We start from the raw sequence: 22,344 nt of genomic DNA, 5'->3' as shown, positions 1-22,344 counted from the left end.
TATAAATAGTAAGGTTAACACCTGATTAATGGATGTTTTAACAAATGCTCAGTGCTAGAACATGCACGGTCTCCCAGGCTCATCCTTTGCCCAGCAGCTGTAAGAATTTCTGAACTGATCCCTTCAAAAACCATTAAATCTGGTAATGGACTAACTGGGCTCCCATCCATACCCCAGGTTTACATATCAGCGCTCACTCAGGAAATAAAAAGTTTGCTGATTTTTCTTTATCCTTGAAGGTAGAATTCAGAGAGTTGGCCAAGTACTTAACAGAGGGCGAAATTTCCATTAATGTGAGAAACATCATAGTGAGGGTGTGTGTGTGTGTGTGTGTGTGAGAGAGAGAGAGACAGAGACAGAGAGACAGAGAGAGACAGAGACACAGACAGAGAGAGACAGAGAGTGAGAGAGAGAGATCACGTGGGGGGAGGTGCATAAGAGTTCAAGGACTGTATCTAACCTTTGCAAATTTTAAAGTCATAAAATAACATGTTTGGGAAACCAAGTTGGTAAACAACATATCTGGAAAAATAAAGGTGTTACGTCACTATGAACACATATGTAAAAAAGAGTGAACAGGAGACAATTGGAACATGGATTAAAATTTTTTCCCCTAAGTCATCACCTCCATCTATTTTCATTTTATTTCTGGGGAAATATTTTATGAAGGTTGGGCTTTTTGAACTCTCAAGTCACTTGGCCTTTTGTAATACGGTGGATGAAGTAGGAGAAACCTTATGTGTTTGTGATGCTTAATTTTAAGTGTCAACTTGACCAGCCACAGGGACCCATTATACATTATTTCTGGGTGTATCTCTGAGGGGGACTCTGCATGAGGTGAGCATGGGACTCCCTGGACCGAGTCAAGCATGAGTGGGCATCACCCAATCCACTGAGGGCCTGAATAAAACAAAAATTGAAAGAAAGAGGGATTCACCCATTTTTTTCCCACCTCGCTGCTTGAGCTGGGACATCTCATCTTCTACCCTCAGACTGGGATCTACGCCACTGGCTCCGGTGAATCTCGGGCCCTTGGACTGGGGCTGACTTATATCGCCAGCTTTCCGGAGTCTCCAGCTTGAAGAAATCTCTCTTTCTCTCTTACTGGTTCTATTTTTCTGGAAAACCTTCTCTAGTCTGGTCTTCTTCCTCTGTCCATTGTTCACTTCTTCCTCAATAAGAAAATTCATCACTATCTGTCGGGCCAACGTCTTGGCAAAATAAACGTCATATATTTCCCAGCCAATCTTGCAGTTATGTTTTTGTGAGAAAACAGGGATGACTTCTCTTTATTTATGAAAGAAGAAGAAGAAAAAAAACCTTTATAAGAATATATGTTAAGTGGTCTTATATACTCTACCTCTTTAATCTTCCTAATAACCCCAAGAAACCTGTATTTTTACCTCTAATTTGGCAATGTAGAAATCGAGGCCTAAAGAGACTATAATTTGGTCTCCCAGATAAGAAAAGGGAGGGCCAGATTCTAAGTGAAGTCTTCGGTTCCAAGTCATGTTCTTTCTACTCAGCCATGACTGGCGATATTGTTTCTCTGTTTGGTACCTGATAATGTCAACTGAACTGCTGATCTGCATTAAACTCCAAACACACTAATGCTCCAAGAACACTATCTAATTAGCTGAATAGACTTATCCCAAAGTAATTCTATTTTTCTGTTATTATAATGTTAATGATCTTGAACAATTTATTATGAAGTTTGCACCTCTAATAAGTATCTCATTGTTAATAATAATGAAATGTAGGCTGCTCACCGACTCTCGAGGAAACCAGGAAAATCACTGGAGGCCTGCACTGAGGTGTGAAGCAACTTGGTTTTAGAGAAAACTGTGCTGCTGGCAAGTTACTGTACAAGTCATTGTTAGTCTATTCAGTGTATTTCTTAAATCGAATGAAAATCATATACACTTTTTCTATATTATGGGCAATGCTGCAGAGCTGAGGTTGAGATGGGGGGCTTCTGTTGAAAAGGGAAGGGGAGGAAGGCCCAGATGGCAGAGCAGAAGGACGCGGTACTCACCCTGTCCCATGAATACAACAAAACCCACATCTATGTACAGAACAATTCGCACACAATGCCTACTGAATTTTGGCAGAATCTCTCTTACTATTGGAACTACAAGGAAAATCCTCAGAAAACAACATGGTTATACTGTAGAGCACAGGGAACTATATTCAGTATCTTGTAGTAACCTATAATAAAAATAAAAAAGGACATGAAGACGAATATATGTGCATGTATGACTGAAACATTATGCTGTACACCAGAAACTCACAACATCGTAAACTGACTATACTTCAATCGACAAAAAAGAAGAAAGGAAAAGAGAAACACACCCATAAGAGTAGACTGTGGACAAAGAAGCAAAAAATGACCTAACGTATGTGTGTGTGCTTGTGTGTATGTGTGTGAGACAGAAACAGAGAGAGAAATAAAGACAAATTGGAAAAAAAAAAAAAACTATTTTCAATCTTCTACAGTTGTAGTGAAAAAAAAAATTCCTGAAGAACTTTTCAGGTATTAAATGTGCGTGCAGAAATGACTTAGATGGCAGGAAATTATCCTGGAGCTTCAGAGGGCTGGGCTCCGTTCGCCAGGTATTTTTCAAAGGTGCGCTTGACTCCCAACAGTTCGGCTTGCGGAAGACACTTAACCTGATGTAGCACAGCACGGCCGTTAAGCAGTGCTTCCGAGTCAGGCAGTTGGAGCCCTGGTTCCACTGCTAACTGGCTAAGAGATTTGGTATAAGGCATGTAAGCCCTTCTGAGCCTCTGATGAACTTTGTCTAGTTGGTGTTAACCCGCCTGCACGATGGCATTGATCAGAGCACCCTTGTCTTAGGATTCCTGTGAGGACCCAGTGAGATAGTGCGTATAAAACACACAGAGCTCGGCGCATAGTAAGTGCTTCAAAAAATGGTATTTTTTTGCCGTTATTATGGGCTGTGCAAGCCTTCTACTATCTGTAGTACTCAAGTTAAATGAGTCTTCTAGGTGTTTACTACGTATCAGCATAAATAATATCATCTGCTTGTTTTATTAAACATGATCAGTATCAGTTTTCCCCTTGTTTTCTCAGAATCTAATCATAAAAATATAGTTCATATAAAATAAAAGTAGAGTTTTCACATTAAAGAAGTTTCATACGTTTGTAGTAATAGCCTATTCAGAAAAGCAGGAAAAAATCTTAAACCTGATTCTGTTTCTTGAAGATACATGATACTTGTTTCAAAAACAACTTCACCCCTGCCACCCAGACTGGCAGGATCTGCCTCCTCCTCCCAAGCCCGTTCCCGTGAAGGCCAGGCACCTGTTACGCTCCTCTGACAGACTGGGGAAAACCAGGACACAGAGTCTAAGAAACTGGACCAACAACAGAAAAATCAAGGCATGCTGAGCACTCAGAAACTTCAAAACCCATTCAGACAAGTCAAGCACTGACAGAGCAAACAGTTGCTTTTGCCTGTCACTGACAAGAGATGGAAGCTCTTACGCTCATCAAAAATTCTTCAAACATATTCCATTTGACAGTATGTGTGTCCATGCTTTTGGTTCCTGTATGTCATCAAACGTACGTCCCATAGTGAGGATCAAAATACCAGCCCCTAAAGTTTTACTGCAAGTTCTAACCATAAAAGATGGTGTGGAAATAACACAAGAGACTTGGAAAAAAGGTAACAATTGAGAAGTGACTTATTACTCATGATCGTGAGACAGCATATTAGTAAAACACACTGATAGGAAGAGGGTCAAATGTAAAAAGAAAATCGTCACCTTTCTAGCCCAATCCTGCAGCATCTCCTTAAGCAGAGTTTTCTCCAGTAATTTTATACTTGTCCCTGATTTCTGCTCAGAAATGACTAATGGCTGTGTAAACCTTATAAATTAGAATTATCGTAAAGATAAATCATCTACTGTTATTCTTGTGGGTATAATTCCTCACTCTTCTTGAATAAAATTACTTTCTTTGCTGTTAACGTGTTTTGCTCTCAGCGAGAGAAAAAGCCTCTTTACAGTATTCGTTGTATTTCAACCAAAAAAATTTTTTTCTGTCTCTTGCTGAAAAATAAAGGCTCTGGCACATTAGAGAAAAGGTACACAGGGCTGAGCCAAGACTGACACTCAGTTTCTAACGTGCTTTTGGACATTAACGTAAGAGAGGTGGTTGACAAACCAGAAGAACACAATTCCTCTGGATAACTGAAGTGATAATCCCTTCCACCATAAAGCAGAACCGTCTTATTCATCTAAGTTCCCGGCCAAGAATCCTCTCATGTGGTCATTCCCAGTCACTCTAATAATTTCTTTTGCAAATAACACTGCTTTTGGGGTAAAGTTTTCTTAAGTTTTCATGTTTTAATTTTTTAATATTGGTCACACTGCTTTAGAAAGTAGACGATACCTGGATCAGAAAATGATTTTTAACAACTTTAGAAGGAGATTGAGAAAAAGTGAGTTAGATGGAGAGTTACTTTTTTTTTTTTTTATTGCCTCCCTAGGGGCTGCTGTAGCAATTGTCAGGCATAGCTTGGAAATACCGCAGGTTTGGTTCCAGATGACCGACATAAAGTGAGTATTGCCATAAAGCACGTCACGTAAGTTTCTGGTTTCCCAGTGCATATAAAAGTTATTTTTCCATTATATCAAAGTGAGCAATAGCATTATGTCCAAAGAAACAATGTACACACCTTAACTAAAATACCTTAATGCTAAAAAATATTAACCATCACCTGAGCCTTCAGTGAGTTTATAATTGTTTTGCTGGTGGAGGGCCCTGCTGTGATGTTGACGGCTGCTGACTGATCGGCGTGGTGGCTGCTGAAGGTGGGGCTGGTTGTGGCAATTTCATGGAATAAGACAATAATGCAGCTTGGTGCGCATCTTGTTCTTTCTTTCATGGGCGACTTCTCTGCTCATGCAGTGCTGCTTGGTAGCAGTTTACCCACAGCAGAACTCCTTTCAAAATTGGACTTAGTCCTCTCAAAACCTGTCACTGCCTTATCAACTAATTTTATATAATATACTAAATCTTTTGTTGTCATTTCAACAGTTTTCACAGCATCTTCACCAGGCGTAGATTCCATCTCAAGAAACCACTTTCTTTGCTCCTCCATAAGACAGAACTCCTCATCTTTCAAAGTTTATCATGAGGTTGCAGCAATTCAGTGATATCTTCAGGCTTCAGGTCTAATTTTAGCTCTTTTGCTATCTCTATCATATCTGCAGTTACTTCCTCCACTGTAGTGTTGAACCCTCAATGTAAATCATGGAGGTTGGAATCAATTTCTTCCAAAACCTGTTAATGTTGGTATTTTGACCTCTTGCCATGAATCATGAATGTTCTTAATGGCATCGAGAGTGGTGAATCCTTTTCAGAAGGTTTTCAATTCACCCAAAATCCATCAGAGTCATCACTATCCATCAAAGCTCTAGCCTTATGAAACGCATTCCCTGAAAAATGAAACCTAAAAGTTGAAATTACTCTTTGATTCATGGGTTACAGATTGGATACTGTGCAGGCATAAAAACAACATTAACCTTATTGTACATCTCCATCAGAGCTCTTGAGTGACCACGTGTACTGACAGTGGGCAATCATATTTTGAAAGGCATCTTTCTCTTGGTAAGAGTAGCAAGTCTCCATAGTAGGCTTACCCTAATCAGTAAACCATGTTGTAAATAGATGTGCTATCATTTAGGCTTTGTTGTTTCATTTGCACAGCACAGGCAGAATAGACTTGGCATAATTCTTAAGTCCCTAGGATTTTCAGAATGGTCAGTGAACACTGGCTTCAACTTCAAGTCACTGTAAGCCCCTAACAAGCGGGTCAGCCTGTTCTCAAAGCTTTGAAGCCAGGCATTGACTTCTCCTCTGTAGCTATGAAAGTTCTAGATGGCATCCTCTTCCAGCAGAAGGCTGTCTAGTCTGCACTGAAAATCTACGGTTTAGCACAACCACCTTCATTAACACTCCCAGCTGGGTCTTCTGGAGCACCTGCTGCAGCTTCGTCATCCACACTTACTGCTTTGTCTTGCACTTCTGTGTTACAGAGGTGGCTTCTTTCCTTCAACCTCGTGAACCAGCCTTTAAACTTTTCTTCTGCAGCTTCCTCACCTCTCTCAGCCTTCACAGAATTCAAGATCTCTGAATTCAGCTTTGGCTTAAGGGAACGTTGTGGTTGGTTTGATCTTCTATCCAGACTGCTAAAATTTTTTCCATATGAGCAACAAGGCCGTTTCACTTTCTTATCCTTTGTGTGTTCAATGGAGCAGCACTTTTAATTTCCTTCGAGAACGTTTCCTTTGCATTCACAGATTGGCTGACTGTTTGACACAAGAGGCCTGGCTGTCATCCTGTCTGGACTTTCGACATGCTTTCCTCATTAAACTCCATCATCTCTAGCTTTTGATTTAAAATGAGAGACGTGCAACTCTTCATTTCACTTGAATGTGTAGAGGCCTTTGTAGGGTAATTAGCTGGCCTAGTTTCAATGTTGTGTCTTGGGGAATAGGGAGGCCTGAGGAGAGGGAGCTGAGGGAACAGCTGGTCAGCGGAGCAGTTAGAACACACAAAACTTTCATTCGTTAAGTTTGCTGTCTTCTGTGAGCACAGTTATATGCTGCCTTACATGTGCACAGCTGCCCCTTCGAAACACTGACAGTAGTAACATCAAAGATCACTGACCACAGGTCATCATGACACACACAATGATCGTGAGAAAGTCTGAAATAATGGGAGAATTACCAAAATGTGACACAGAGATGTGAAGTGAGAAAATGCTGCTGGAAAAATGGTGCTGACTGACTTGCTTGAGGCAGGGCTGCCACAAACCTCCAACTTGTAAAACATACAATGTCTATGAAGCACAAAAAAACAGCACCATAAAGCAAGGGGTGCGTGTGTACAAATTCAGAGTCTCAACTTTAGAAACCCAGCCTCTCACCATTCTGAAGGCTAGAAGTCTGGAACCAAGGTGTCAGCTCTCCCTCTCCCAGAGGCGCTCAGGGACAATCCTCCTTGCCTGTTCTAGCTCTGGTGGGGGTCAGCACCCCTCCAGCTGCATCACTCCCATCTCTGCCTCTGGCTTCCCAAGACCTCCTCTTCCCTCTGTGTGTGTGTGTGTGTGTGTGTGTTTTATAAGGACAAGTCCTTGGATTTTGAGCCCACCTAACAATTTGGGAATATCTTATCTACAGATTCTTATTTACATCTGCAAAACCCCTTTTCCCAGATTAGTCACATTCACCATATCTGTTAGGGGTCTCCATCCAAAATACTACACCTTACAAAGAAACCTATCTAAGAAATCAATCACTTCTAAAATGTCACTCTTCTGCTAATTGTTCTGAAGGCTATGCTGACATTCACTTAAATGCTTGTAGAAAAAAATAATCCCGTGGCTCATAACACTGTGATTCCCAGAAATCCTCTAGGCTACCAGCACAAATATTTCATCTCTGCTAATAACAGAAGTGGCTCACAGACAACGACGTCTAAGGGGGCGAAAGCCTGACCCATTGTAGGTCTGCTTTACTTGTATTTACATAAATTAACATACAATGGAGCAGCAGAAATGTAACCCAACATGCTATGTTTTCTTTTAATGATTTACAACACAATCTGTTATTTCTGAAATATATGGCCAGTTTTTTCTTATTCTGATGAGACAGTAAAATACGTAGTTTAAGGAACAGCCATTTCTGTTCAGTGAAAAGAATTTGAGATAACATGGTATTCCAAGTATGGTTAACATGTTTTTCTAAGCTTTGGGCTGTTTATAACCAATGGCCTCTCCCAAATGACTGTGTTAATTAAATTAAAAACTAAGTAATTTACATATTGGATATTCTACCTGATCACTTGGTTAACTAATTAATATGCTTTGGGGTAGACACTGCTAGATATAATAGATTGTATTTGACTACTGTGCTTGATTTGCTACTTTATCTGTACTAGTCTCATGCTCTCTGTCTTATTCTCCACCTTTGTACAATGGAATAGTGATCATTAAAACATAGACCCACACACACCGCCACCCACACGTGCGGAACACCTGAAAAGCAGGAACATCCTTAGACGTTCCTTAGTGAAATGATTTGCCACTTTTTAAAGGTGGATTTTTTAAAATTCTTGACTGTAAAGATTTTAATGATCTAAAACTTAACTCTCTGTCCCTGCACATCTCTCTCCTCCTATCCCCACTCTGAAACAATTAAATGCCCGGGCACAGTCCTAAGAAAAAGAAGGAGATTTATAACATCATGAGCCACTTGGATCCAGGGAGGGAGACGGGATACAAAGTCTAGATGACAAGATAGGTCAGAGAGACACAAATATGTATTGAGTCAGAACCCTTCAAAGTAGTTAAGGCTATCAGAAGTTCAGCTCTCAGTGTCTTTGTAATAATATCGGGAGCTATACCTTGAGAAATTCTGGATATTGAACACAGTGTTTAAAGAGAACAACCAAGGTGCAGGGTACAACTGCCCAGTGCTGGCAAGGGCTAATTAAACAATAACAGGTTAATCCATTTCCTTTTTCTTGGCTCAGTTCTTAGAAAACACATGACAGGGAGGAAAAAAACACTTACCAATAATTACTTTACACAGATAAGTGAAATAGTGACTGTTTCCCTTTACTTAAATTGTATAATTTAAAAGGCCAAGTCTGGGACTCAAAGACCATCACAACGTAGTGTCAGCTTCCCTTTTAACCCCATATCCCCATTCTCCTAGGACTTCTTTGAATACAGAATATTATTTTCTCATAATAATGGATACGTGGCAATGAGAAGAAAGGCTTGGTGGTGGATGAGGCTTGCTGACTAGCTAAACTGATCCATACACAAGTTCTCAGCGTTGGGGTTCAATTAGTTCCTCCACAAAGTGACCATTAAATACACAGCATGAACCCCTAGAATCATCTGGGAAAACGCGAATCCAAGAATGTTAAGAGTTTCAACTTCATTCCACCTCAAATTTACACGCAAATTGTCTGTATTCAATACTCCTGCAACTGCTTTATTAGTACTTATATTCATGGTTAAATTGGCCTGCTCACTAGACCTTACACCTCCCTTGCTATCCCCTGACTTTGCAGTCTTGCATTTGCCATATCAGGTCCTCCCCAAGGAGAATGAATCCTACTGATTCGTTCAATCAACATCTTCAAGCAAATATTTCTACCAAAACTCTTTTAACAACCTCATGTCTAAGTAACCTTCCAATCAACCAATGCAATTAATGTTCTCATAGAAACCTTAGACCTCATTTATTCTTCTCAAGAAATATTTTTATACTTATCAAATAAGACCCTGAGAGCACAGAATATGTCAGAGAATATGCCTTCTATTTCATACTATCTCCCAGTAACCTCAACATGGCGTCTCATGCTTAACCAGTCACTTGGTAAATAATTATACACAGTGACTTTGGTAAGAAATGATAAACCATTTAGTCTTTTAACACACCATCTATCACAAGAAAATATTCTTCTAATTAAGCTGCACTATGGAAAGTTCACCCACTTAGTATTTTGAGTAATATCAACTGAATATCAAATAAATGATCAAGCACACTTGAAAGTAAAACTGTAACTTAGATAATAATGCATCATGTTCTACTGAATTCATCTACATCTGTAAAGCAGAAGCATTGAAACCTACTAGGGTGAATGTCAAAGAGATTATGAAATGTTAAGAAAACAAGAAGATGATATATTGTTCTTTGGATTCATTAGAGTTCCTATTCCATTCATAAAATTTAGAATATAGACATTAGGCAAATAGTATTGACAGGGAGAAATAACTCACAGCAAAAATAAGAGGCATATACAATCAAATCTGGGATAAACAATAGACATTGACATGTTCCTAGAAACTCCATCTTAGAGCTCAGTCATTAAAACTGCCAGAATAAAATTGTATTAAAATTTGCTGATATCAACTTGAGAATAAGCATGAATTTCCTGTGTAAATAACAAAATTACAAAATAATAATAACAAGGTAAGTTGACTTTCTTCTAGAATGGCTTATACAGCATACAATATAAAAATGTTCAATGATCTATTCTGATCTTCCAGTCTGAAACACAGCTGGGGATTTATGTTCCCTATTGCTTCATTGTACATAAGATAGTTGTGGATAAAGAAGAGGGTAAGTCTACCCTCCCTTTTTATTTTCTTTACCGTTAAGTGACTTATTTCAATGGGGTTTTTGTGTTTGGGCTTTTCAAATTTCAGGTCAGAAATAATTCTCCATAATTCTTCGTACATTTTGCTTCAAAAAATACAAAGCAGAATTTTGTTAACCAGCACCTATAATGTACTTCATTTCAAAATAATAAAATGGCCTCTACGTGGTGTTTATTCATTTTTTATTTATGTATGTCAACTATTCTGGAGGCTGCGAAAGTGCATTGATTTTTCTGACTAGAACTGTTTGCATGTCATAAACTCAAAACTTCTATATTCCATGCATGAAGGGATTGTTTTTGATGGGGGTGGGGGGTGATGCTGAGGTTAACATTATAATTTACATTGTATTCACTGAACTCAGAATGCACTCTGGGAGTTACAAACGTTCATTTATCCACAGGCTCAGACCTATTTCTAAGAGCACTCCAGTTAAATTTATTCACCACAGATACTATATGACAGTTAGAAATCATTCTTGATGAGATTTGTGATAGACATAAGGAAAGAGATACAATGTAGTCTGGCATCTTTGGTATTCTTGAAAAGCTGGAAGTTTTGGCATGCTGGAATAATAAAATAACTGTTTAATTGTATATTAAAGGACTTCCACATCTGATCAAAACAGATTTATAGGGACTGGATTTACCCTCTTGCCCAGATCAATTTAAAAAAAAAAAACAGACAAAATATATGAAATGATAGTTTTCATATTTTGGACATCAGGCAGATCAGGTCAGTGCTCTCTAAGAGAAGAGAAACAAAGTTAGCCCACTGACTCACCCACTTCACTGTGTGGAGAAAATTCCAAGGCTGCAGAAGAAAATGGGGAAACCCAAAAGAGCCCAGTGATCTCCCAGAATTAAAGGCACAGAGTTGGAAGTCTGAGATGACCAAAGCAACTGGAGTTAGTGGGGAAGAGTACCAGGAAAGAGAGAGAAATGCACAGAAGGAGAATTCTGGACATCTGCAGAGGATCTCTCTTAAATCTTCATTTGAGTACTTAGTCCATGTGTAGGAGGAAACGTCTCAAGGCAGGGGAAGGAACCAACTAACAGTAAAAAGGAAAAAAAAAAAATCTTTGGTGCTCACCCAGGGCTAGGGAAAACCGGATTTCCACAAGCATGATGGACAATCCATGTAACCCATGATTTGGAGTAGAGCACTCAGAAGGTACTGCCTCTGTAGCAGGGCAAATTAGCCCTGTGCTATTATGTGCAACTAGTATTCTCACACCATGCAATAATTTAAAAGCAAGCCTCAAAAGAAACAAAGTTTTTCCAAGTAACTGAATTACATCAGAGAATAAAACTCAAAAATATAAAAGAAAAAAACTATAAAAATCTCTAGCATCCCACAAGACAAATACAATCTGTAAGAAACACACAAAAATTACTAAACATGCAAGAAATAGGAAAATACAATCCATAATGAGAGGAAAAATTAATAAATAAAAATAGGCTCAGAAGTGATACAGATGAAAGAATACTTAAAGAGTTATAACTATTTTCCAGATATTCAAGAAGGTAGCAGAAAGATTGAGCATGTTAACTGAAATATGGAACATATAGAAAAGACCCAAACCATCTTTTAGAGATGAATGTTGCCATGTGTAATAAGAAAAATACACTCGATAGGATGAAGATCAGATCAGTGACTTCAGGAAAAAAACAGTGACTTTAAAAATACAGTAACAGAAACTATCCAAAATGAAACACACAGGGAAAAAAGACTGGAAAAAAAACGAACAAAGAATCAGTGAGCTATGATACAACCTATGACACCATAACATGCATACACTTGGAATCATCAATTGAAAAGAGTAAGATTGGGAGGGAAAAAAAATTGATGAAAAAAGGGCCAAAATGTTTCCAAATTCAATGAAACCAATAAACCCACTGATTCAAGAATCTCAACAAACTCCAAGCAGAAGGAACATAAATAAAACTGCACAGAGACATAATAATAAAACTGTGTAAAATTAGTGGCAAAGAAAAAATCTTCAAAGCATCCAGATAAAAAAAGATTATGTAAAGAGGTACAAAATACAAATGATTGCAGTAGTCTTATTGGAAACAAGGCAATATAGGAGACAGTGAAGCAAAAATTGTTAAAAATGCTGAAAGAAAAAAACTTTTCCTATAATTCTATCTTCAACGCAAATGTCTTTAAAAACCAAAGGCAAAATAAAAACATTTCCAGTTGCAGAAAAAACCATCATGAGCATAACTCATTACAGAAAGAACTCCATTCTTCTCCATGAAGAAAGAAAACAGCTGAAAATCTGGATTAATACAATTAAGATACGAAAAACATCTTTTTCTAATTTTTTTAACCTGTAAGGGTATTTCATTACTTAAAGAAGTACTAGCAATGTATGGCAAAGAGGTATAATATTTCTGTAAGGTAAACAGAGATAAATTTAAGATTCATACTATAAATTCTAAAGCAATCACTAAAGAAACAAGATGGCTGTAGCTAATGAGTTCATAAAAGATGTAAGATAAGAGATTAAAAATACTTAATCCTCTCAAAAAAGGCAAGAAAGAAAAGGAAAATGGGTACAAAGTCCAGAAGGGGCAACAAATACAACAAATAAAACACAAATAGCAGGATGGCAGATATAAATCCAAAAATGTTAATATTCACATTACATGTAAATGGCCCAAAGAGCTCAATTAAAAGTCAGAGACTGTCATACTGGATTAAACAAAACAAGACCCAACTATGTGCTGCCTGTAAGAAACCCACCTTTAAAGACAAATAGTTTGAAAGTAAAATAGTAATGGAAAAGTATATGTCATGCTAACACACAAACAAAAAACAGGCTGGAGTTGTTATATTAATATCAGACACAAAGCAGATTTCAGAGCAAAGCACATTACCACTGATAAACAGAGAGAGTTCATAAATGACAAAATGGTAAATCTAACAAGAGAACATAACAATCTTAAGCAATTGTGTTCCTGATTACAGAGCTTCAAATTGCATGGGGGCAGAAACTTAAAGAAGTAAGAGAAGAAATAGTAATTCGCAAGTATAAATATTAATGATGCAATACATCCAGATATGTTTTTTTCTGTCTTTTTTCTCTAAGTCAGCCCTGAACCTAGTTCACAGGATTAATAATTCTCAGACCTCCATGATTAAACTCTGGGATTCATACGTGAAGCTGTAATTTGTGTTTGATCAGAAATTTTAGGGCTGTGTCCTATCTCACTAGATCATATTATTCTATTGTTGAACTGAAGAGATTTAATTTTGCCAGAATATCATTTTTCCCCATAGGAAGTGGAACTTCCCTGTAGCAACATGTTCTAGTGCAAGTCCTGATCAGGCTCAAATTTGATCCCAGCCTCCTCTCTCCATGCTAAAGAGAGATTATTGCTGTTTATGACAATAGTTACCTGAGTGTGTTAATGTAACTCAACTTTTTTTTAAATCAGAAATTATCCTTGACTTTTCTTGTTTACTTTAGTTTTCTCACTATCTTTCCTCATCTGTAAAATTGGGAGATACCTGACACTAACATAATGGAGAAGATAAAGGAAGAGATTAGTATTTGTAAAGTACTTGGAAAAAATGCACTATTTGCCTGTAAAGTCTAAATGACATGGAAAATTAAGGAGAGATCCAGGTTGTTCCCAGTCAAATAAAATATTCTCTAGAAAAATAGAGAAAGTGAAGGGAAAATTTTTGATTGAATTCCTGAATTTAATGTTGATGAATGAATGACTGACATAATCCTTTCTTTGATCAATTTGACTTTACAAATGACAACTCAGGTTCTAAAATACAAAATGAAATGTGAAAGGGTTATTTTTGTTTTTAAAGGAGAAGAGGAAAGATTTGGAGATTCCTAATTAAATATATTTATATATGTAATTTTTACCCCATTGAGAAGATTTTTTTTTCTCCTCTTAACCCATTATAGTATTCATCTATTGTATTAGATTCTTCCAAGTGGTCTTGGAAAACTCACCAGGTGTAAGACAATGCATCTGCTTTGGACCTCAGAGGGTAGAAAGTGAGAAAAGAGTTACAAATAGAACGGTATGTATTATTAATGTATCACTCTGAGCTGCCCTTAAAGACTGCTAGAAAATGCACATAGGTTTAGAAGATACTAATCTCTAAAAAAGAAGTCATGAAAAAATAAAATCCATTCTTACTGATACATTCGAAGTAACGATCTCATAAAATGACCTTTTCTCTTCTCTTTTCACTCCTCTCTGGGCAACCAGTGCTCATGTTGAGTGAATCTAACTCTCCCACTCAGAATTTTCTAATCAGCATTTATTATAATTGAAACTAGGAGGTCACATTTTTGTCTTTCACGCTGAATTGAACGTCATTGTGTTGGTTAGATTTTTGTTTCATATAAATTTTAATAAATGAATATGTTTTATATAATTTCACGCATTTGGTGAGTTATCTGAGTTTAAAATCCTAGAATCCTCAACTATTTTAAAAATTGTATTTGCTATAGTAGTCTACTTCCAGGTAAAGAAGACAAACCAGAGCACTATAAACCTCAAGTTACAGTTTTATAAAACACCCAATTCAAAGCCTATGGAACTACATCATTTATACTTGCTAAACTGCGGATATGCAAAATTGTAATAATAACAACAATGCTTTATTTACGTGTGCATAATGTTTTTAACTTAAAAAAATTGCAAATAGCTGTACTTTCAATTATCTCAAGTGAATCTCACAAAAAGCTTGTAAGGTAGCATAAGATCCTGATCTACAGATGAGAAAACTGAGGCTTAGAGAGTCATAACAGTGTGAGGATGGAAAGGCTACTGTGCCACAGACAACCAATAACTCACTGTTAAAGACAGAACTTAAACCTTCATTTGATATCACTGCATTATGAACAAATTTAATTACAGATGGAAAAGGCATTTTATTAAGTTTTAAAAAAATTTACTAAACAGTCCAAAGTAAAATATTTCCAGTCAGTGTTATAAAAAAGGTTTTTTGGTAATATTTAGAAATAAGTAATGAATTTATCTAAAATAGCTAAATATTTTAACCAAGGCAAAACTTTAATATTTTGGCAATGATCATGATGCAGAGTTTGATATTTATATCTCTTACAAAGACCAAATTCTCCACCTCTGTTAACTCTTTTCAGTATCTGTTAACTCTTTGATACTACATAATAGGGAATAAAAGATACTCTTATTTCTTATTTTTACTGAAATACTATAAGGCTGGAGTTTAAATCACTTTTCCAAGACTAAACATTATGGGAGAGAGAAAAATATGGATCTGAAACCAGATTCAGAATTATATTCAGTTCCACCCTTATTTAAGTTTTAGTATGCTTAAGCTATACTTTTAAAATATAAGTCTACTGAAACTATATCCTTTAATAAACATTAGTGAAAGAATGATAAGAATTAAAGAAAATAATAATTGAGTATTCATGAAAAGAACCAAAAATATCTTTCCATACTTGCGTTAAAACACTTCAAAAGAAGTGATAAATGATCATAAAACCCCCAAAATTTTAATTGTACATTCTTCCTTTTATTGTGTAATGCCAGATCCTAAGAACAGGAGTTCCCCGAACATCTCTGCTAATCCACATCAGTGGTGGTGAAAGGTTTTTAATTCTCATTAAGAAATCTAGTAATTTTAAATGGGCTGATTAGACCTCAAAGAACATAAATCCTTTTACCATGTTTGTTCATCTCAGTTGGAAAAGCAATGGCTGTATTTGGACACTTACATATAACCACTTTTGTTCTCTGACCCTGATCAGTTGCTACAAGTATGATTTTGTTTTCATTTTCATTGTATAAGGACTTGAATACTATATTTTTTTTAAAGTTTTAAAAAATTAATCAAATATATAACCCAAATTTAGTTTTTTATATTACTAAACTTTAGTCAGAAATCTGCTCCAAAATGTCTTTTCAATTGGACTATATATTCCACAGTTGTCTGTGGACCCTCTAATTTATTTTGTTAACACAAATCAGTGAAATAGTGCCAAGTGTAACTGAGATGATGAATACACTGCCTAGAAACCAACCTTATATTCATCACCACAGCACTTGTCCCAAAATATTTAACACTATGTGTTTCTGGTTCTTCTATGATTGTGTGAGCTCCTTTTAGCTCACCCATCTCGCTTGTAACAATAAACTCTAAATGAATAAACAAATAAAATACAAAAAAAGAGAATCAATCTAAAAATCCAAACTACATAATATCTGAGGATTATATAAAAGCAAGCAGGCTATAAAATTAACTAAGAACTTGAACAAGAAAGAGAAAACAGGCAAACAAAACAAAAGAGAGAGAGAGAGAGAACAGAAAACATAAATAAAATGGTAGACATAAATTCAGCTATTTATATTTCATTATATTTTATTGGTCTAAAAACTCCAATTTAAAAGGCAGAAATTTTCATAATTTCATAATTTTCATAATCAAAGACCCAACTATATACTACTATATACTACCTACACGAGAAAGACAAATGTTAAAGGCATAGGTTGAAAGTAATGGATTGAAAAAGATATATTATGTAAACTGTAAATTTAGGAAAGCTAGAATGGCTCAATTAATAACAGATAAAACCACCCTGAAGACCAAGAGTATTACCAGAGATAAAGACATTTATTAAATGAGGTGATTTACTAAGAAGATATAACAATTATAAATGTGTACTTGCTTAATCACAGACTCTCAAATAAATGAAGCAAAAAGTCTGACAGAATTAAAGGGAGACATAGATGATTCCATGTATAGAAAGGTGATTCTGATACTCAATCTTAGCAATTCACAAACTATTGGTCAAAAAATGTAGTAAAGGCACAGATGATCTGAAAAATCCTATCAAAGACCTTGATCTAATTGACATTTATAGAACTCTATACCTAATAACTGCAGAATATTCGTGGTTTTCAAGTTCACATAGCACGTTCAACAAAATTAACAGTATGCTGGTCCACAAAATAAGCCCCAAACATTTAAAAACAGTGAAATCAAATAGAATATATAGCTAATCATGATAAGAAAATTAAAAATTAATAGTAATAAGGTATCTAAGAAAACACAAAACTGGAAAATTAAGCAACACAGTAAGTCATAGGGCAGAAAGAAATCAAAGAAAAATTAGGAAATATTTTGAACTAAGTGGTAATGAATGTACAACATATGAAAATTTACAGAATACAAGGAACGTGGTACTTATACTAATAGGTTTAAAAACCTACATTATCAAGTTCTACCCTAAGAAATTACAAATAGAAGTGCAAAGTATGACTGAAATAAGTATAAGAAAGAAAATAGCCAAGATAAGAGCAAATATGAAAGAAAGAACAGACAAATAATAGGAACAATTAGTAACGTTAAAGGCTCTTTCTTTAACATGATCAACAAAACTGGTGAACCCTACCTAAACTGATCACGGAAAAGAGAACGTAAATCACCAGAAATGCAGAAGCACTTAACAACGCAGATAGTAAGAGAGTATCATGGGTGAACAACTTCTATGCCAAAAAACGTGATGAAACAAAACAAATTTCATGAAAAGTTTAACTTGCCAAAGTCAATACAAAAAATACAAAATATAAAAATACCTATCTATGGTAAGGAAATTGAATGCATCTCAAAAGCCTCCCTAAAAAGGAAATCTCAGATCAAGATGGTTTTGTTAGTGAATTCTATCAAAATTCAAGGAATAAAAATTATTAATTTTATACAAACTTTTTCAGTTACATAAAAAAAGCAAATTGTTCAACTAATTTTATGAGGTCGGTATAACTTTTAAAAAAATTGGATAAAGTCACTACATGTACAGAAATTTCTCGATAAATATACCTTATAAATATAGGCACAAAACATTCTTAATAACTATTAACAAATTAAATCCAACAATATAGGAATGGGTATCCTTCAAACATCAATGTAATTTACCATATTTAAAAATAATAAAGAAGGAAAAGTATATGATTATTTCAAGAGATAGAAAATTATTTCATAAAAATTCAATAAATATTTATGATAAAATTCCCATAAAGCTGAGAAGAGTATAAAACTGCCTCAATCTGATCACAGACATCAGTGAAGAAACTACAGCTAACACCCTATTTCATGCCTCCCCTAAGATCAGAAACAGAACAAAAATGCCTGCTTTCACCATTTCTATTCAACATTTTACTGGTGATCTTAACCTTTGCAAGAAAGGAAGAGAAGGAAATAATAGGAATGAAGATCAGAAATTAAGTATAAAACTGTTCCTATTTGCATATGACGTGCTCATTTAAATGGAAAATCTCCGAGCATCTACAAAACTACTAATAGAACAAATAGCTGGATTGAACAGGTCTTAGGGGACCAAGGTTAATATTAAAAAATTAGCTGTTTTCTTCTACACTAGTAGCAAGTGCCTAGAAAATAAATTTAAACAACTATTCATATATATATCTATCATTTTGTTTGTTCTTTTGTTTTAGGGCTAAATCTAACAAAAACATTCAAGACCTCAAGACCTCTACATTGAAAACTATAAAATACTGCTGAGACAAATTAAAGAAAAAATGCAAAAATACAGTGTATTGTATGCGAATTATAACTCAATAAAACTCTTTTAAAAATGCAACAAGCTGTACACTTTATATATGCAGTTCATTATCTATTACAATACCTCCACAAAGATAAAAAGATAAATTGATCAATGAATAGACTGATCAATAGATTTGTACACAGAAAATACTGAGTTTTTAAAATTTCAAATTACCATTGCTAAGCATTGCTAGAGTTCAGATATTGTGGATCTACACCATTGGTATACATCAAACTTGGCATTAGGACTTCTGAACTAAAAAGGAGTAAGTTTTCAAAAAATTAACTATAAACATCTAATGTACAAATATTGGTTAATGAAGCTTTATGCCTGTACTAGGTAAGCTTCGTTTTGTTCTAAATTAAGCAGTAATACATGCTGTTCAAAATGGTTTTGTATTTCTAGTCCTGAAGCAGGTCATAGTGCCTCGTGTCTCGATAGTGAGTTACTATGTCTGATAAACAAAACGCTATTTGGAAGTTCTTGTCTCATCAAAGAAAAGAGGAGGCTTATCTCTCAAATACAAACCAAACAGCTTTTTAGTCTTAAACACAACCATTCTACTTGAAGTTAGGCTGACCCTATGCTTAAATGAATTACAACTTTCTTTAATTCATTTTTAATCGTATAACTGCCATACAGTTCTTAACCTATATTCGTTCCCTTTTGTCTATTATAAAGTGTCTAGATTCTTTGTGTTTCTAAAGCTTTAAAACTGTATTTTAAATACCTTTTCAAAAAGATACTAAGAAAACTGAAATGCCTATTTTAACATTCAACAGAATAAATAAAACATTGATGATGTGTTCTTTGTAGAGTTCAAATGTGGAACTGAATGAATCCTTTATAGCTTTATAAAAATTACACCTTAAGATTATGCTTAACATATATCTTGGCCAAATAGTAAAAACACATATTGAAAGAATACTAGTTTATGTGCAAAACCATTAGGATATTTGAACAAGAAAAACAAAACTCTATTTCATATTTTAAGACATGGGACTACGTTAAAAAGAGTATCAGAATTTAACGCGTATGTACATACACACGTGTGTGCGGGGGTGAGAGTGGGTGAGTGTATATATGTACTTTCTCCTTCTAATTAAGTTTAAAAGTGAACACTCATGATGATCTATCACTGAGAGAGGTTCCTATCCTACTGTACCTTTACTAGTTGTCTTGTCTTTAAAACATATTTTATAAAGGGAAATTTCTTTGTTAAGCATTTGGAAAGATTTGCCACAGGGTTAATCTCCCAAATGCCTCAATTTTGCTAGATTTGGAAACTCATGGGAGAGTTTCTTTGTAATAAAGAGCATCATTATCAGAAGCACATGGTGAAACAATGCAGTTTGCTTTCACGCCTTCATTCTGAGTTTGCACCACATCCTCCATGCCAGAGAGCCCGTGCACTGCCACGAGAACCTCTCCCTCTGGTGCGTGGCATCAGGATGAACTGTCAGAGATGGTGCAGTTTACTGAATAATGGATAAATGAGAGTCCCCTGACATAGGTTTGACGGCCATAAAATATGAATTTTGTGATTGCCTTAGCATTCAGACTCAGGGACTGACTGAGAGAATATTATTCCCAAATGCCAAGCTAACCCAAATTGTTGGAGATTTGCAGAAGGTGCGTCTCTTACTAGTGTTTGAAGCAATTATAGAGAGAATGGGTCAGTGCAATTTTCCTCTTGCACTGACAAAACCTTTTCTCGCTACTGCATTTTAGCTATCCAAATTCAAATCAGGTTTCTTGACACAAATGTTCTGTTTCTGAAAGACACTGCAAATAAGGAGGAACCCGAATCAGGCTGCATTTCCACTGAGAAGGTCACTATACTTCATTGCAAATAATGCGGTATTAAATCAACAGGTAGAATCAACTTGCTTTTTGCTTTATAACTGCTTCACTTATTGGCAACCTGTATATGACATATATTCATTTTATTTCCCTCTGCTAATGATGTAATCTTTTCTAACACTATGGAAAATGTGATACAAAATGAAGATGGAAACTTTATACATGTTAATCCTCTGAATAAATAAATTTTCAATGAATTCAGAAATACAACAATTGAAGTCTTGTATTCAGTAAAATGAAGTTAAATATAATAAGATAGTTTGGATTGGGAGGGATACAGAATACATGTAGAAAGGAGTTTGACTGCTCCAAGTGACTGGCTTGATTGAAAATCCTTTTCTTTATCTTGTTGTCTTACAGTTGTGATGACATAGCCACAGAGTTTTATCTATGAATACTATGGGGAAAAATGGTAACGTGGCTAGATAATTCAAGGTTAGAGAAAAACTGACAGATTATCTAGTGAGAAAAAAAAATGGCCTGACTTTCTTTTTGTAAGAATTATTAAGATTAGAGGTTTCCATCGACAGTGGAAAAAGAAAAATGTTCCAACATACTTTTTGTATCCTCTGACACACAGACAAGGGTACACACCAGGGTATTCATTACTGTGAATCTCTCTAGATAAAATTCTCCAATTCAAAATCCAGAAAAGTGTATGTGTGTGTGTGTGTACAGGGAGGCGGGTGTAGATTTACAGAAGAAAAAAAGAAAATAGGATAGAGTTGAGAATAAATATATGTTACAAATTGAAATCAAATTCCAAAGAGTATTTTTCCAAGAAAGAAAGTAATTTAAAATAGATCACTTATTTTCCTTAACAGAATAAAAACCACAGCTACTCACCCAACCTCTCAATGGAATAATATCGCTGTTTACTGTCCACACGTACTGTCTCGGCATAAGGGCTCCCAACGCCATAACCAATAATGTAACCTCGCACCACAATGTTTGGGTTCAAGGGAGGAGTCCAACTCATGATGATGCAGTTGGTCTGGGGCCTCACGTGAAGAGAGCTTGGCTGGTCAGGGACCTGAGACTCTAGAATTAAAAAAGAGGACATCATTATGTCTCATAATGGAACACACAGTGTGGCAAGACACCCCCCGTTTTAAATTATAAGACTTAACAGCATGTTCCACAGACCCTCAAGCGGTGCATCACTTATCACCCAAGTTCCTCCTTGTTTCAGCATGTGACACAGTTTCCATGCCTGATGTGGCTTTTACAGAATTTCTTAAGCACAAGAGAAGGCTGAAATTCCCTCAGAGGCACTGCAGTATCGCGCATCTTTATTCCAACAGATTTTCCTTGGACTTATTTTTTTCTCATATATTTCTTCTTAGGTATCGTGAACAAGGGGTGAAATCAAGGCAGATGTAAAAACAATAGAGAAACGAAATGTCCCAAACTGTCTCGCCTACAGGTTATTTACTCTGATTTAACTAGAAATGAAAATAAATATAGCTGTCCTTTCTTAAGAAATTGTCAGGATCAACAATTTAGGGCCATGATTTGCTGAGTGTGATTAGGATGGTACTTAACGCATGGTTTACTTCATCTGTGAAAAGTACATTTATTGTGAACGGAGGCGATGACCTGGGTTAAAGCCCCAGACTTTGGAGTCTGCAATTTTGGTTTCCTACAAGGCTCTGTTATTTACAAACTGTGTGTCCTCATCAG

General features: G+C 35.8%; 1 protein-coding gene across 3 annotated transcripts in view; it reads right to left on the bottom strand.

Annotated features, from left to right (window-relative positions):
* DCC (DCC netrin 1 receptor) overlaps nucleotides 1-22,344 on the bottom strand; it is a 985,342-nt gene that overhangs the window by 141,023 nt on the left and 821,975 nt on the right. For all 3 annotated transcript variants that reach the window (XM_010961349.3, XM_045521525.2, XM_074355181.1), the window contains exon 15: nucleotides 21,508-21,702. In XM_010961349.3, the coding sequence (XP_010959651.2) occupies nucleotides 21,508-21,702 (195 nt within the window). The remainder of the gene's footprint in view (nucleotides 1-21,507; nucleotides 21,703-22,344) is intronic.

This window comes from Camelus bactrianus, chromosome 30 (assembly GCF_048773025.1).
Source record: "Camelus bactrianus isolate YW-2024 breed Bactrian camel chromosome 30, ASM4877302v1, whole genome shotgun sequence".
NCBI lineage: Eukaryota > Metazoa > Chordata > Mammalia > Artiodactyla > Camelidae > Camelus > Camelus bactrianus.
The sequence above is the reverse complement of the archived record's forward strand: the minus strand, read 5'-3'. Positions and strand labels throughout refer to the sequence as shown.